This window comes from Apium graveolens, chromosome 6 (assembly GCF_009905375.1).
Source record: "Apium graveolens cultivar Ventura chromosome 6, ASM990537v1, whole genome shotgun sequence".
In the NCBI taxonomy this organism is placed as follows: Eukaryota; Viridiplantae; Streptophyta; class Magnoliopsida; order Apiales; family Apiaceae; genus Apium; species Apium graveolens.
Genome location: NC_133652.1, coordinates 95,540,091 through 95,558,295, shown reverse-complemented (window position 1 = coordinate 95,558,295; position 18,205 = coordinate 95,540,091). Strand labels below are relative to the sequence as shown.

Below are 18,205 nucleotides of genomic sequence, written 5' to 3'. Positions count from 1 at the left end.
TATACAAAAATCCTAGTCACTGAGCTGATTTTGATTTTATTAAGATGGTCGTGATTTTGAGTTTCATAAAATGATATTAATAAGTAAAAATGAGTTTCTCAACATAACTAAAACATGAATATCGATTGTCGCTATATAATTTTGTAATCTCATAAATTATAACTGAATTTTTTTTCACATTAATGTACATAATATAATTAGTGAGGTTGAACCATTAACAATGTACATATTAATCTATTATTAGTTATCATTACTTTAAATAAAGCCATAACAACAAATTTTCAAGGATAAATTTATCCATAATTTTATATGTGAGATGTACTTGCCTTAAGAATGTTATGCGTTACAGCTGACGGGCCTCTGGATGAGAAACTTGGGATTGCAGGTGCTGGTGTGTAATGAAAAGATGTTTCTGACTTTAATATTGTTGCAATTGGATTCTTGTACAACTTACTCTGATTAAAAAGTTGCTACAAAATAGAAACTGCATATGTAATCAACAATATTTTTTTTACCTATTTGACTTTATAAAAGAGAGAATCGCATTTCCGTCCCTGAAACTTACTGCAGTAAGCGGACAAGCCAGATCGGGATAGTCAGTGTTTGGTTCCAGATATAAGTCATCATCTACCAATACCACTCCAAGTCCACCTAAGTCCATAATATTCATTGCCTTTCCAGATCCTTCTTCGTCCTCGTTGAAGCATAAAATAATTTTCCCTTTAACCTTGCTTGCATCTAATGAACCTGATTGACGGTTTCTGAAGACATCCCAGGTATTTAGTAAGGAAAAACTGACTGTGCATGCATTGATGTCCCAAAGAGTATATTTGTTTTACCTTGATGCACTATCCTCGGATCCATTAACTTTGGCCAAGACACCATCAATCAGCGGATATGTTGGAGACTTACTTAAATCAGAAAACTGAATGCCTACACCTTGAAGAATAAGATTATATAATACATGATTTGATTTTCTCATCAAGTAAATCAATTGCCAACATCATTATCATGTAATTATACATGCTTATACTCATGCATTATAGAATATAAGTACTGTAACTCTTACAAAGTAGAATAATTCTACCTTGATAACTCGATTGTTACCCAACACAACATTGGCGATGAATGGCTGGTCAATGTTAGAAGCCCCCACTGTTGTCAGCCAAGGTGTAAAATTTACGACACTCGAACTTGTAGGCCCATAATTACCAGCAGAACAAACAACCATGATTCCATTTTCAACAGCATAAAATCCACCAATGGCCACCGGGTCAGTCCATATATCAGTATATCCTTCACCAATGGATAAAGACATTATGTTCACCCCATTATGTATTGCTGCATCCATTGCTAGTAGCATCGCTGCTTCAGAGCAGCCTAAAGAGTCGCACACTTTATATATGGCGATCCTTGAATTTGGTGAACCGCTCATGGCAGTTCCAGTAGGTAAGCCGTAATAGAAAACTCCAGGAATAACTGCTCCAGCTGCTATTGATGCGGTGTGGGTGCCATATCCAAAATAGTCTCTAGCTGTCTGGTTGTGCTTGTAAAAGTTCATTGCCCCAATTATTTTCTTAATATTAATATTCAGTAAAGATTCATTCAAGTCAGACATATATATTTCTCCACAAAAAGTGAAACAAAAAGAAGAATTACCAATATCTTATCGAATACTGTTCAACTTCTAATATAGTCTACAATGTGGTTAAAAACAAAGAAAATAGGACGATTGACAATATAAAGTCTACAATTAACTGTGATGAATTAGTACATACGCATACTTAAAACCATAAACAAACACAAACATACACATTTTCTATCTTCGAATTTAAGTTGGTAAGTGGTCTATTTAAGCCAACATCATAAAACAGAACCAGTAAAAATGCAGAATATTAGCAGGATGTGACAACTAGTATGATCCTGATATGATTAGATAATAACAATGATCCTCTAATATAAACTTTTATGTTATATGGTGAAGACATAAACTAGCTCGAACCAAACATATATTAAATTCTCTAATTGTGTTAATAATCAAAACTGTAACTCTAGTAAAATTTGTTACACATCTTCTTATTATGTAAAGTCTAGATCTTTGATGTCTCAAAACGAAGGAGTATCTATCGTGTTTCACAGCTATAAGGGGGTTTAAAAAGAAACCAAAGGTACAGATGCAGAGAGATGGAGAGAGGGGGTCAGGGGATTTACCTGTTACAACCTGAAGCAGGGAAATCCTCTATTGTTTCACAAGTTCCCTTCCACCTCTTTGGAACTGGATCCATACCTTGATCATTAAAACTCTTGGATTCAGGCCAAACACCTGATAACCAAACAAATTTCTAAAAATTAATAATCTGAAAATTCTGAAAATCGTAAGAACACAACAAACAAATGAATGCACCTGAATCTACGACCCCAATTATAACATCTGCTCTTTTATCAGTGGAATTCGTGAATGTAGAAGTAGCAAGTAGCTCCTGATTCTCGAGAAAAGACCACGACCTGGTGGTGTGGAGTTTCAATATTCTGTCTTGAAACACGGATACTATGCCTGGTACTTGAGCTACTGTGAACAGCAAATCCTGAGAATCCATATCAAAATTTTGTATTGTCTTTGACCAAAACCATACCTTAATTCCACTAATTGAAAAATTCTACTAATCTAACCTAACACATGAGCTTTAATCAAACAAAAATTAAGAATACATAATCCAATATATAATCAAAAACTTTCACTTGTAAACATATATACACATAATAATCATATATAATCAAAAATAGATGGGTAATCTACCTCTAATCGAAACTTGAATTGAATATTTACCCTAATTTTCGCTCAAAACAGTTCTGGGTTTTGGGGTTTTACTCTAATCGACTTTAGCTAATCGACTTTATGGAACAAGGAAATATATAAGGGATGAGTGACATAGATGATTGATTCAGATGGGTGAGAGATGGCTGAGACAGATTAGCGAGAGAGATGGGGGAGAAAGAGACGATTGAGGTAAAGATGAGCGGCTGAGAGCGATGTGCGAGAGAGAGATATGTGGTTTTCTAAAATAAAATTTATTTTGAGTAAATAGATATTTGGTGCCAATTGTTATCCCGCTCATTGAAAAATTTCAACTCCCGCCTAAAAATTTCAGTCAATTGGATTAAAATGTAGCATGTATTGTAACACTTTTCTAAAAATATTGCAATTGTTTCAAATTGTGAAAATAAACTTTTTGTTTGCAACACTTTCATATTTTTTGTAGCACTTTTTAAAAGTGTTGTAATATATTAGCAACTTTTGTGGCTATAGTAACACTTTCTGTAACACAAATGCATATTGGACTTGCAATAGGTCATATATGGTGTAGTGAAACTAACAACAGACAAGGGAGATCTAATGCCTAATCCTTACATTTTTTAGAGGCTCATGGGAAAGCTTATTTACTTGACTATTACAAGACCAGACCTGACCTTTCCAGTGCACAATTTGGCATAATTCATGCACTCTCCTACAACAGTTCACATGCAGGCTGTCAAGAGAATCTTAAGGTATCTAAAAGGAAACTCTGATCGGGGAATTCTATTTGCATCATAGTCTGCTGCTCAGTTAACAGCGTACTGTGATAGTGATTGGGCTAGCTGCCCAACCACAAGGAAATCAACTACCGGTTTTTACATTTTTCTTGGTAACTCGCCCATCTCTTGGAAAACAAAGAAGCAATCTGTAGTGTGCAGATCATCTGCTGAAGCGGAGTATAGAGCAATGGCTCTAACATCCTGTGAAATAACTTGGTTGGCTACACTACTCAAAGAAATGGGCATTTATGATCTACCACCTACTCTACTCAAGTGCGACAATCAAGCAGCTTTATCTATTGCATCAAATCCAGTTTTCCATGTGAGCACCAAACACATAGAGATTGATTGTCACTATGTGAGGGATAAAATTGCATCGGGAGAAATTATTACTCAGTATGTTTCTTCACATGCTCAAATTGCAGACCTACTCACCAAGCCACTAACAGTCAAGCAACACCATCATCTACATGGAAAGTTTGGAGCCTCAGCAAAGCACTCCTCTCCACTTGAGGGGGAGTAATGGAGCCTATATCTTGGTCACAAATTATAAGTTACAATTTACAGTTGTAATTCTTGTCTTTTTATCTGCAGTTCATTGTCCTACTTACAATAGTTGTTAGGTTATTGCCTCTTTTGTTAGTCAGTCTTTTCCCTACTGGTCCCTCCAAGTTTATGCTAATGTTAAGGACCTGTTAAGGGCACTGCAGTCTTTTATTCAAGTTATCCCTGAAGTCATTAAAAGGGTTGTAGTAGTACTATGATGGGTAGACTGAGAGCACATATTATTATGGCTGTTTATGAAAAATATTATCTTGCTTTCTTCTCTCTTTTTTTAAAGTTATTGTTTCTGCATATTGATTTTCTCTTTGTTTACATGGTATCAGAGCTGCATATGCTTGTTTAGAGAGTTGTTTCTTGAAAGCGTCATGTTTCATTTGTTTCAAACTCAGTTCTCAGTTCTTGTGTGTTTTGATTATTGCTTCTCGAATCACTGTATTTTATTTAATTGAGTCAAGCAAATTCTCATACAGTGATATGCAAAAACCTCTATTTTTACACCCATCTGATAATTCTCTATCTATAAGTGTCACAAAACTTCAAGGTTCAGCAGATTTCAAATCTTGGAAGAGGTCTATTGAGATTCAACTTTGTGCCAAAAGAAAGCTGGGATTTGTAGATGGTACTATTAAAAGAAGTACTGATGATGTTGTTGAAGCCTCTCAGTGGGACACTTGCAACAATATGGTAATTTCTTGGTTGTATTATAATATCTCAGATATTATCAAGAAATCTGTTTTGTTTATCAATAATGCTGCAGAGATATGGAAACAGCTAGAAAAAAGGTTCTCCTTGATTGATGGCTTCAGAAAGTACAAGCTTACTAAAGACTTGTTTTCTTTAAAGCAAAATGGATCCATTGTCATTGAATATTTCACTGCAGTGAGTGCTCTGTGGGAATAGATTGTGTCTATGCACACTCTTCCTACTATTTCTAATGCAACCGAAGAGATGACAAGTTTTTGAAGGTAATCGAGTCCATGAGAGAAGAATCAAAACTTTTGCAATTTCTAAATGGATTAGATGACTGTTATGCTCCTCAAAGAAGTCAAATACTGATGTTCTCACCTCTTCCATTAGTGGAAACGGCCTGCTTGGTTATACAACAGGAAGAAAATCAAAGAGATGTCCTGAGTATTGGCCAAGAAATGGAGATGTCTGCTATATTTAGCAAAGGAGCCAGTGGTCAAGCAGAAAAAGGGTTCCTGTGCAATGCGTGTGGAGGTAGAGGACAAACTCAAGAACACTGCTGGAGTGTCAAAGGATTTCCAAAATGGCATTATAAATATGGCAAGAAACCATTTGTCAAAACAACTCACAATAGATGGAACTCAAACAAAGGAGTGACAGGAAGCAAGCCTAGAGACTAGAAGATGGCTAATGTTGTTCAAGGTGAATATGAGAATAGCGCTGGACTCTCCCCACAGCAACTGGAAGAACTGTTAAAACATATTCCAGAAAGCACGCTGCAAGCTGTGAGGGGTTCTGAAACTGATGATGAGCTAGATATAGCCTTTTCTGGCATGGTCAAGCATGGTAATTCATCTGCTGTTAAAGAATCAAATTGGATTATGGACTTTGGAGCCTCTGATCATATGACAACTTCTATTGATCTGCTATCTAATGTGAAGGTAGCCCCTCTGAACTTTACTATTAAATTACCAACTGGTCAAAAAACTCAAATCACACACATTGGAGATTTAGTATTGGAAGATGGTTTAAAAATGCTCAATGTTTTGTATGTTCCTCAGTTTGCTCATAACTTATTGTCAATTTATAAACTAGCTAAGGATAACCATTGTGATGTTATGTTTTATCCAAACAAATGTGAAATTGTTGATTCAGCAACAAAGGCAGTAAAGGGCATTGGCCTTAAACAACAAGGACTGTACTATCTTGTTGAAAATAAGAAAAACACTAATGTGAATAGTGCAGCAAAGGATCAGGCACCTGTGTGCTTCACTGTTGACTAGAATTCTCAAGGTCAAGCAGAGTCAAGTCTATACAATATATGGCATAGAAGATTGGGGCACACCTCAAATACAACAATGCTTCACATCCCCTATCTAAAGGCTTTGGTGAAGACACAAGATAATGTTTGTGTCAAATGTCCTATGGGAAAGTTTACAAATCAGCATTTCCCATTGAGTAAATCTCATGCAGCATTGCCTTTCCAGCTAATTCACACATACATCTGGAGTCCTTACAAGGTGGAAACGTGAGACAAGTTCAGGTACTTTCTAACAATAGTAGACGATTATACTAGAATGACTTGGGTCTATTTGATTAAGAAAAAAAATGATTATCTGTGCACTTTGAAATTATTTATTGCCTATGCTTGCACGCAATTCAAGACTACTGTAGACAGGATAACGTCAGACAATGCTTTAGAGTTCTAATATCAGGAATGCAAAAGGTATTTTGCAGATAAGGGAATCCATCATGAAACATCATGTGCATATCGACCACAGCAAAATGGTCGAGTAGAGAGAAAACACAGAAACATTCCTGAAATGGCCAGATGTTTAAGATTTCAGTCAGGCTTATCACCGAGTTTTTAGGAAGACTGTGTTCTCATGGCCGTGTATATCATCAACAGGCTATCAAGTATAGCCTTACACTTCAAAACTCCATTTGAACAACTATTTGATAAAAGCCCAGATTATGATGAGTTAAGAACTTTTGGATGTATTCATTTGTATTAAATCCAACTCATACAACAGACAAATTTGAAGCAAGGGGAATTCCATGTGTATTTCTTGGTTATCCACCGTGTCAAAAGGAATTCAGGCTTCTCAACCTCACCAATATGTCAATTTTTGTTTTCATGGATGTCATATTTGAAGAATCAGTTTTTCCTTTCAATAAGACTGCATTTTCTATACATGGCACCGTTACATGTCAAAATGCCTTCTAGTACACCTTACACAGTTGATGAAGATCTCATGCCTGAAGATAATTTTGATGCTTCTGAAGATCAAGAAATTGACAACTTAAATGTGCACTCTGATGAAGAAAAACATGAAGATCCACCTGCAGCGCCAGTCCTCAAAAAATCTACTAGACAATCAAAACCCCCAGGATGGATGCAAGACTTTGTTCACAAACCTTCTAGTAATGTTGCTATCATAGAATCCACATTGTGGCAACCTGTTGGAGAATATTTTACATGCTTCCAAGCAGCACTCACCAGCAGTGCAGATCTGTTGACCTATTCTGAGGTAGTTAAACATGATCACTGGATTGCAGCCATGAACAAGGAGCTGGCAGCTTTGGAGATGAATCATACATGGGAAATCACCACATTACCACCGGACAAAAGGGCCATAGGGTGCAAGTGGTTATTTAAGACTAAATATAATCCTGATGGGAGTGTTGAAAGACACAAAGTTAGGATGGTAATTTTAGGTTGTAGACAGGTATATGGCATAGATTATTTGGAGACATTTGCTCCTGTAGCAAAAATGTCAACAGTAAGGTCTCTTCTGGCAGTAACAGCAATGCAAGGGTTGAATGCCTATCAAATGGATGTAACTGATGCATTCCTCTATGGAGAATTGGAAGATGATGTCTACATGAAGCTACCTGTAGGGTATCATGGTTTTGGTTGCAGAATTAGTGCAACTGAGGGGGAGTTAACACAATATAATAACAACTTGGTTTGTAAGCTCAGAAGCCCTATACGGTCTGAAACAGGCCCCTAGATTATGGTTTGATAAGCTCAAAATGACTCTGAAAGATGTAGGGTACAAACAGTCAAAGGAAGACTATAGTTTTTTCACTCTTACTGAGAATAACTCCATCACACTGATTCTCATCTATATTGATGATCGATTGATAACTGGAAGCTGTGAAGTTAAGATTGGTCAACTGAAAACATTTTTGTGTGAACAATTCCATATGAAAGATATTGGTTCTGCTAGTCACTTTTTAGGCTTGGAAATTGCTAAAACTGCTGATAGCTTGTTTGTCTCTCAGAGAAAGTATATTTAAGATTTACTTAAGAACTATGGGATGTCAAAAGCCACACCGCTGAAATTGCCTATGGATATTCACATCAAACTAACAGCAGATAAGGGAGATCTAATGCCTGATCCTCACATTTTTTAGAGGCTCATGGGAAAGCTCTTTTACTTGACTATTACAAGACCAGACTTGGCCTTTCCAGTGCATAATTTGGCACAATTTATGCACTCTCCTACAACAGTTCATATGCAGGTTGCCAAGAGAATCTTAAGGTATCTAAAATGAAACTCTGATCAGGGAATTCTATTTGCATCATCGTCTGCTGCTCAGTTAACAGCGTATTATGATAGTGATTGGGCTAGCTGCCCAACCACAAGGAAATCAACTACTGGTTTTTGCATTTTTCTTGGTAACTCACCCATCTCTTGGAAAACAAAAAAGCAATCTGTAGTGTGCAGATCATCTGCTGAAGCGGAGTATAGGGAAATGGCTCTAATGTCCTGTGAAATAACTTGGTTGGCTACACTAGTCAAAGACATGGGCATTTCGGATGTACCACCTACTCTACTCAAATGCGACAATCAAACAACTTTATCTATTGCATCAAATCCTGTTTTCCATAAGAGAACCAAACATATAGAGATTGATTGTCACTATGTCAGGGATAAAGTTTCTTCGGGAGAAATTATTACTCAGTATGTTCCTTCACATGCTCAAATTGCATACCTACTCACTAAGCCACTAACAGTCAAGCGGTACCATCATCTACATGGCAAGTTTGGACCCTCAGCAAAGCACTCATCTCCACTTGACGGGGAGTAATGGAGCCTATATGTTGGTCAAAAATTATAAGTTACAATTTACAGTTGTAATTCTTGTCTTTTTCTCTACACTTTATTGTCCTACTTACAATAGTTGTTAGGCTGTTGCCTCTTTTTTTAGTCAGTCTTATCCCTACCGGTCCTTCCAAGTTTATGCTAATGTTAAGGACCTCTTAAGGGCACTGTAGTCTTTTTTTCAAGTTGTCCCTGGAGTCATTAAAAGGGTTGTAGTAGTACTATGATGGGTAGACTGTGTTAGCCTCAATGATACTATAGAAGGGGGTTGAATATTGTATCTACAATCAATTCGATTATAAACACAAGTATGTAACAGAAAATAAGTTTATTCAATATATCAAACTCTTTTACAGTAGGTTTAATCTACTCTCTCAGTGATATATGATATCACTAAGAGCTGTTAGGGTTACAATAAATAATATTCTCGTGAATGATAACACATATAGTGTAAACCCTAATCTGTGTTTATATACTACACAGTTACAAGATATCTCCTAATTGATATGATATGTTCTATTTCCTAAAATACATCAATCAGAGATGATCTACTGTAGTCCTTTAGCTGTACAACTCTCCAAGCATATCTTCTTTTGTTTAATCTAGAACCTCTCCTGTAAATCAGCCGCTTTTCATCCCTGAAGTGTATCCGCACTTAAGTTCTGATGTAAGTCCTGATGGCTTAAGTTCTGATAACTTCCTGTCTTCAGTAAGTTCTGATTTCCAGTTAAGTTCTCATAATAAGTTCTGAAACTAAACAAATCAGATTAGACATGACATCACAAATATATCTAACAATCTCCCCCAACTTGTAAATTATAAAAATATACAAGTTTATAGATTTGATGATGTCAAAAACATTTAAGTACAAATGCAATGAGAGTTTATATGTACAACTAAATACAACATACAGTCCATACAGCTTTTACCAAATTCACTGAATCAGCCTGAATCCATAATGATTCCTTACAAAGTCTGATACCAGCTTGGTCTCTGCATTTTTTTTTAACTTCAAGTAACTGAGCTTTGACTTGCTGTAGTTCTTCATCTTCAGTATCACCAATCTGATATATGGCAGCTCTGAGTGCAGAAATTAGATTTCTTTCAAGTCCATCTCCCAGTCTGATTACCCTTGGATGTGTAGAATCTTCATTATAGCATAAGCATCTTCCTTTCAGAATTACTTCTACCTTAGCAGAATTCTTCCTCATTGGAATTTCTCTTCCATCATCATCAGTCATCATTGGAGTATACTCTGTCATTCTTGCACCAGAAATTCTGAGTAAATCTCTTATTGTCTTCAGAATATCAGACCATTTCCTGGTAACATCAGAATTTACCTCCAGTGGATAATCAATATATTGGAGCTCTTTGACAGATTTCTTCAGCACATCAGAGTCAGATAATCTATAAGTTCTGCCATTAATCAAAAATAAGATCAATTTCTCTTTTTCTTCACAGCCATCATGAGTATCCATCACTACTTGAGCAGAAAGCACTTTGTCAAGGTACTTCTGTGTGATCTCTTCATATGGCTTGTCAGTCAATGTGAATGGATCTCTAATATTAAATTATATCCCAGTCTGGAATTTCTCTCTGTCAGAACCTAATCCAGAAGTGTCTCTAGCTTGCTTGGCTTTTACCCCAAATGCTGCAAGTTGATTCAACATCTGATTTGTCATAGGCTGAACTGGAATAGACTTGTTCCATAGCAGCTTCTTCTTCTCTTCTAATGTTAAGCTGTCTATGTCAACTTGAGCAGTATCAGAGGTTGATGTCTTGATGAATTGGTTAGGATTTGCAGTTTCATCTGTAGCTTGTTGTTCTGAAATATCTTCAGGATTTATTAAGTTCTGAACTTCTTCACTCTGAATAACTTGAGCTATGTCAAAGGTTATCTTAGATTCTTCTGTCATCCTTTTTCTCTTCAGAGTTTCAACTGTTTTATCTTCAGCAACAGCATCATCAAAGACTTGAACCATCTTGCACACAGGATCCATCAGAATTTGAGGAATCTTCATCTTCTGTCTCTTGACTATCTCCCCAACTTTTCCTTTTCCCTTGTCTTTGGGATCAGTAGTAGTTTGAGATCTAGTCCTTGATCTAGGAATCTCTGTGGCATATCTTTCTCTTATCACAATCCCCTTTTTTTGCCTTGGTGGCTTTTTAGCATCAGAAGCTTTTGACTTGGGTTTGCTCTTTTCAGCAGCAAATTTAGCTTCTTCATCTCTTAATTCTTCTAAATCAACCCCTGGATTATCCTTAAGGAACAGTCTCTTGGCCAATTCTTCATCAACAGATTGAATTTTGGGATCTTTGTAGAAGAATATTGCTTTCTTTCCTTTGAATTTCAAAGTCTGCAAAAACTTCTGTGACTCTTGGCTTCTAGCTTGGACCATCACATTAGAAGTAGTTGTCAGAACTTGATCATCAGTATTTGAAGTATCAGCATTTATGATCAACAAAGGAACATCCTGATCTGTTGACTTCTTTCCTTCCTTATTCCCCCCTTGCATAGCAGATCTATCAGAGTTCTTGCTACCAGATATTCTCTGATGAGAACTTGTCTGTTGAGTAGGAATTCTGCTCAGCCGCTTCCCTTGACTTTGACCTCTACTCTTTTCAAAGTTTCCCTGATCATCTCCATGATCATCCTTTTTCTTCAGTGTTTGGCTTGGTGAGCATTTTGACTTAACTACCTTCTCCCCCTTTTTGGCATCATCTGTCAGGAGTAGTGAAAGAAGGAGTTCCACTGAATATTGGATCTCATTTAACTGAGTCTGTTAAGCAGCTTGATTTTGTAATACCTCATCCAGTTGGGCCTGCTGTTTGGCTTGAACAAGCTCAATAGCATCCATTTTCTCTTGAATTGGTCTGATAAAACTCTTTTTGTCTAGATCTTGCATCATGGCTAGCTTATCAGCTGTTTCCTGAAGTTTATCAACCTTTGCATGAGTCTTGGAGTGTTGACCTTGTAGAGTTCTTGTACTGAGAGTAGTGAACTTTAGTTGATGCTTGAAGTCAGAACTTGTCAGCAACTCATCAGCTTTTGAAACATGTTCTATCAGAAAATGTGTAACACCCCCAGATCCGGGGTCAGGGATCCGGGTCTTCACGGTCTTTCTTTCCACAATATCACTTCACTTAATTAATAATAAATAACCTTATGCTGTGACCCCACACTAACACACACCATAACCCGTTATAGTCTCAGAGATGAAATTGAAATAAGTACAAGTCCTTGAATCCACACTTAAAAGTTATTACAACCCAAAATGATTACTTGATAAATTTACAGTTAATTGCCATTATCTGCCACAAGTTATAATTATACATAATTTGATTCTCAAAAGTAGAATGCCTGATCTACCAATAGATCTACCTCTGCAGCTATATCAGCTACAACATCAACGGGAAGACGCGGGACGCTTCCCACGCGCTTGCGCTGGTTCTGCTGGAGTCTGGCCATCTTTCCTAACAGTTGTTGTGTGATGAAGAAATAAAGCAATAGTGAGCCTTACATCTCGCAAGATAATATATATAGCGATAACAATAATACAAGTATCTAAATGGATACTTACTAGAATCTTTTATCATGTGTAAGATAATTACTTACTAGATATAAGTAAAAACAAGGGATGAAGTTACCAAATACTTCACTATACTTATATCAATTATAAAGTTACTTGAACTACCACTGTTCAAAGTATAACGAGCTTTCAACAATTCATCATATAGATGAGACTACAAGACAGATTTGAATAGATTAAATCTTTGAAGTAATATTAAAGGAAATGAAGTTATGATATACTTCATTAAGTTCCGATATATATATCCACATATACATCTTTCTTATACAGTCCCTGAAAACCTCTGTCATGTAAAGTATGAACAGAGTTTGTAACATCCAATGAATGTTTGGAAGGGAAAAAGAATTGTGGCATAAACCCGATATCTTGCTGATCAGGCAAAGATACCAATAAGTAACCTTTTCTACTAGTAGATGGACGAATTCCCCACTGGTCATCACCCTGGTCGCAATAGGACCTTATGCTGGACTGCCACTCAGCCACTTATGCATTTGATGGACTCCCACTGAGCCACTTACACTATTATGGACGCCCACTGAGCCCATGTTGCTTATGCCGACTCGATAGATGGACTTACTTCCCGAACATTGGGTAAGTAATCAATTCAGTTACCAAAACTGCAACCTTGTTGCGAATATAAAATACACCATAGAGCCGGATCCCTCAGGTTTTGAGCGAGTATTTAAATCCCCTTTTTAAAAGGAAGATCTTAAATATAGAAATGAGTTTTGGGATCCGCTCTAACTTTAAAAATCATTTGAAGACTCGAAAACACTTTAAAGAGTGTTTGGAGTAATGCTGATTTAATGAAGTAAATCAGTCCTAATATATTTAGAAAATGTCTGACTATTATTATTTAAATAATATTCCCATAAAGAATAATCTTTATACAAATAATTGAAGTAGAAGTTGTAAGACTTATACTTGAAATGAGTATTAAATAACCAAAGATATACTTATACGAAAGTACTATCTTTATTTGAATAATCGAAAATAAGTTTGATTATCGAAACATTATTCTTTAATAAAATAAAGAATATTATTAAATAACAAGCGGAGTCATAATACCTCGAATGAATATTATAAATAATATTCATTAAATAAAATAACGGAGTCATACATCCTCAAATGAATATTCAATTAATAATCATTAATAATATAACTGAGTCATAAGCCCTCGAATGAATATTCGAAATAATATTCAATAATAAAATAAAGGAGTCATAAGTTCTCGGATGAATATTTGAAATAATATTCAATAATAAAATAAAGGAGTCATAAGTCCTCGGATGAATATTTGAAATAATATTCAATAATAAAATAAAGTTAAAGTTATCGATTAAACCTTATTCGATTAATAGTTTTGAAAACTATAACCATATATATATAAAAATATATATATTATACTCGGGAACATCGACTCCCGGTTTAGAAATATGTTCACCTTTTGATCCCCTATACTAAGGGTAAACTCAATACCGCTTATCTCTAGCATAGGTATTATGCAACTGTAAGCATTTTAACCAACAAATATATAATCCAAGAATATGAAACAGGCATTCATATATACCATATCACATGCTACAATATATCGCAAGAATTTGCTAATAACAAATATGCATTTATCGTAAGATCATGCATATACACATATACATCACAACAACAGTATAACGGGTAGAAAACTTGCCTGAGCGACTGGGGGTGATAAAAGGCTCGGGACGAGTCTGGTAACCTATAAACAACAAGTAATTTGGAATTAAACCAAAGTCACTTGTAAATCTATACTTTAACCAACTTAGACTCTAACGCTCATTTTGCGCTCACTGATTCTCTTAAGTCACTCGAGTACCCTCGGCTCCACCATTTTTAATAAATTAACCATTATGGGTTTTAAGGCGATTCTTTCGCGGGTGTCTTACCAACTGCCTAACACACTTACCATAATTGTTTCATACATTAATTAACCATTTTTGGTCTTTAACCTATGTTTCAAAGTAAGGCGAGGGGAAAAGTTTCGTTCGCAAAACGCCGTTACTTGAAACGGTCGTTTCTCCTAAACCGTGCATCGGAATCGAACGAACTACATATCAAAACGAAGCTCGTAACATGAGCTATCTAAAAATAGCAATGGTCATAGTCTAGCTGTTACGACCGGCATTTTATGTAATATTATTTGTGAATTTGGTATAATATTAAGTCAAATGAAAATATATTCAATGATTGTACGTTTGTGTGAGTGAAAATTTCTGCATTATAAATTTGCTTTGGGTAGTATATGATTTTTCAAAGCAAGAGTTTATTTAATTTCTTTATTTTTGATTTATAAGGAATATTCTAAGCTTTGGAAAAATCTTCTTTTAAAAGGCATTTTGTTCACAAATTTTGAAAATGATTTTATAAAGTCTCTAAAAATACAAGTTAATTTATGGTATAAATTTTATAATTTTTGAACTTGTATTTTATTTTATAAAAATAAATAATTATAAATTTTAGTTGTCATATTTATCAAATTACATGAATAACCTTGCATACAAACTTTCTTCTATTTAATCAAATGGCAAAGAAGACATTCTCAACCCCACTAACTCACATTTTGCTAACCAATTTACCCCTTTACCCTTGCATGCAAATCTACCTAACTATATTGGAGGGTTACTCTTGTAAAATCTCAAATCCACTCACATTATAGTCAAATCAATGCATAAAAACAAGTCCAAGAAGTGATCATCACCTCACTTCACCCCACCACTTCACTCTCTTCTCCCTCCCTCCTCCCTCACCTCTCGGTTTTTCCCCTCCCCTCTCGGCAACCACCAAAACCGAGCCCCATCCCCTTCTTTCTTCAACTCTCACTCAAACAATCATCTTATATCTAAGTAATTTTACTCCCTATATGTTATTCTTATATATATTTCAAAAGTTTAGAGTGAAAAACCTATGTTTTGACCTTGCATGGTGATGTTTTTGTTAAACTCAAGGTGAACCTCCTTGATTCTTGTGAATCTAAGGCTTTCACCATGAGATATAGTATCATAGGGTCAAGAATGGCTAGACATAAGAGTGTTACACTTATGAAATGTTGTTCTTACCCTAATCCATTCGGCCATGACTTGATAGGAGCCGAATGGATGGTGTTTTGTTGCCTTGTTACATTTTTGTGTATTTTGTGATGACAACGTGAATTTTATAGTAAAAGCTTGATAAAACCCTTTTGCATGCTAGTTGATCATTTAGTTGTAATCCATGTTAGGCTTGCATGTTGAATTATGATAAAAATTTATTTGGAAATCATGTTGCTTTGGCTTGAAAGATCCGAAAGCATGCATGCATGTAAATCACTTTTGATTTTTTTTTGGAAGTTTTGATCATTTAAATTCATGTTGTTAGTGAGCCTTAATTTCAGTAGGAATAATGTATTAATATTGATTTATACTTCTTATTTCATGGTAATAATTCGTGGTTATCTATTATAAAAAAATATATATATATATCTTGTTGCTTCAAGAGCATAAAGGTTTGTGATTTGTAAAGAGTAGTCTCTTTTGTTTTGCCATAGTTGCACCTTAGGTAAGGATGATCTCACCAAGGTTATTTTGAGAAAAAGGGAGTTAGTTCAGTAGAATACCATGTATAAGTCTTTGTTTAAGTTTTGAGTTGTTGTTAGATAGGTTTGTCAAGTCAAAGCCTTGGAAAAATGAGAGTTATAGTTTCTGCAGAAAAATCAGTTTAGTACCCTTAGGTTTAGAGTGAGTTTTGACCATGTCATTGATGTGCACTTTGAGGCCCAAGCTACCAGAAGTTAGTATGGGGAGTATATAATAGGTTTTAGGAGTTGGTTGGAGGTTTGCATGTCATTTGTTTAGGTGCACAAGTAGAATAACAAAATCTGTCCAGCAGGGGACAGTTTTGTTGCAACTTAGAAATAGGGAGATTTGGCCATGTCATGGGTAGGCCCTCATTAGGCCCAATTGGGCCTTAGTTAGAGGGTATGTCAGAGAAGTTTTTCCAACCATAGTTCATAGGATATGAGCTAGAACCATGTGTCACAAGTTAATTCAAGTCAGGGCATTTTCTTCCCAGAAAAACAGGGGAACCTTGGACTTTTAGCTTAGGCCCAAGAAGGCCCAAGCCAGGCCTTTGAGCCACATCAAGCTTGTGAGATGCCCTTAGGTCAGGAGAGTCTTGTGTAAAAATTTTGAAGAAAAACTTGTAGTTTAAGAGTGTCTAATGCACTCAAGAAACCTTAGTTACCATTCTGAAATTTACACCAGTGAGCACTTTCACTTATCACATAGTTTTAGAACACTTAGAAGTGAGTATTAGGTCGACCACCATAGTTGTAAGATAGTATAAGGTCAGTAGAGCAAAAGGCACAAGTGAGGGTCAATAGGTTTTGGATAATTTAGGAAAGGCACATTGAGTTAGGAAGCCCAAATTTGAAGACTTTGTTTAGTTAGCGACCAAGTGACTTAAGTGGTGAGTCGAGATCATCCAAGCCTAGTGTGGCATTATGGTGTATATGATGTTATTTGGTATTAATATACGATACGTGATTATGTGGCTACGTGTGTACATTTGAAAATATAATGGTGGATATGAATTAAGTGCGTATAGGCCTAAGTGCCATCCATGTTTAATTTCGGGTTGTAAATAGGTTAAGATGGTAAGAATATATTATAATGAGGATTATTATTATTTATGTAGGATCTCGAGACGAGGGAAAACTTGCCATAAAAGTCGAGTGAAGCTCCAGTTGTTGCTCCTACCAGTCAGACCAGACCAGTCTATCTCAAGGCAAGTGATTCAACTTGACCTTCGTATTTACTGTAAACAGTTCATATATATATCGATACAATTATCCTGAGTCAATTTGATATATTTAAATCAAGCGTATCTTTTGTTTATCTTTGAGTTACATAGAGATGCCATGAACCCTCGAGTACGTATTGCAAGTAGTTCAAAAGTCTTTCATGATAGTTTAATGCCATGATAAAATAGAGATTTGTTATAATACTTTATTGATCCTTTTGATTATCATGCTATTGATCCCTGAGAAATCTTGATATTGCACCCTGATGCTTTGATTCAACTCTTGAAATAACCTCGATAGAAACTTTATCTTGATACCTAAAAGCCAATCATTTCTTAAATTCATTCATGATTGTTTGATAACCCTATCCTTACCCAAAAGCTTGATACCCTGTTATATCTTGAGCTGATGATCACTTTCTTTATATTTTAACACCTCTATCCTATTGGAACCAGTGATGCTTATCTTCTTGATGTTCTAATACCTATACCTTGTCTACAACCATTGCTTTAAGCCTAGTTTGGCATTACTCTTTCATATTATCCAATAGCCTTGCTCAATTTCCTTGTCAAAGTTCTTGTTTATGGAAACCTCTCAATTACCCTAATATAGTAAAGTCTAGTGGATCATGGCCCTGAGATTTAGTGTCATATTTCCAGTGTTTCAAGTTGATCTATAATCCCTTGATAAAAATGATTACAGTCGAAAGAGATTTTGTCATAAATCGGCATCAGTTTTTAAAATGATTAAAATGTGGATTTTTCAGTCCCAAAGGGGGATAAATGTTTTCTTTGAATGGTGGATCTGGACTGAGACGCGAGTCCTTTCCACACTTATATTAGGCTTAAAAGTTGCCTAGGGATTCCCAA

The 18,205-nt window shown here is 35.7% G+C and overlaps 1 protein-coding gene across 4 annotated transcripts; it reads right to left on the bottom strand.

Annotated features, from left to right (window-relative positions):
• Positions 1–416: 416 nt before the first annotated feature.
• On the bottom strand, positions 417–3,017 carry LOC141663820 (CO(2)-response secreted protease-like). Of its 4 annotated transcripts, none has more exons than XR_012551675.1 (6): positions 2,798–3,017; positions 2,405–2,585; positions 2,212–2,323; positions 1,088–1,546; positions 840–939; positions 417–761 (listed from the first exon to the last, which is right to left on the bottom strand). XR_012551675.1 is itself a non-coding variant. In XM_074469650.1 (2 exons), exons 1-2 carry the CDS (start codon positions 1,616–1,618, stop codon positions 934–936), a joined length of 537 nt encoding a protein of 178 aa, XP_074325751.1. In that variant the 5' UTR covers positions 1,619–1,623; the 3' UTR covers positions 417–933. The 4 variants fall into 4 exon arrangements, 1 of the variants encoding a protein (XP_074325751.1); XR_012551676.1 differs by having other exon boundaries at positions 1,088–1,537; XR_012551674.1 differs by lacking the exons at positions 2,212–2,323; positions 2,405–2,585; positions 2,798–3,017 and having other exon boundaries at positions 1,088–1,623.
• Positions 3,018–18,205: the final 15,188 nt, after the last annotated feature.

Coding starts and splice junctions, on each gene's coding strand:
- LOC141663820 (XM_074469650.1), bottom strand. CDS start 1,618: ATGTCTGACTTGAATGAATCTTTACTGAATATTAATATTAAGAAAATA.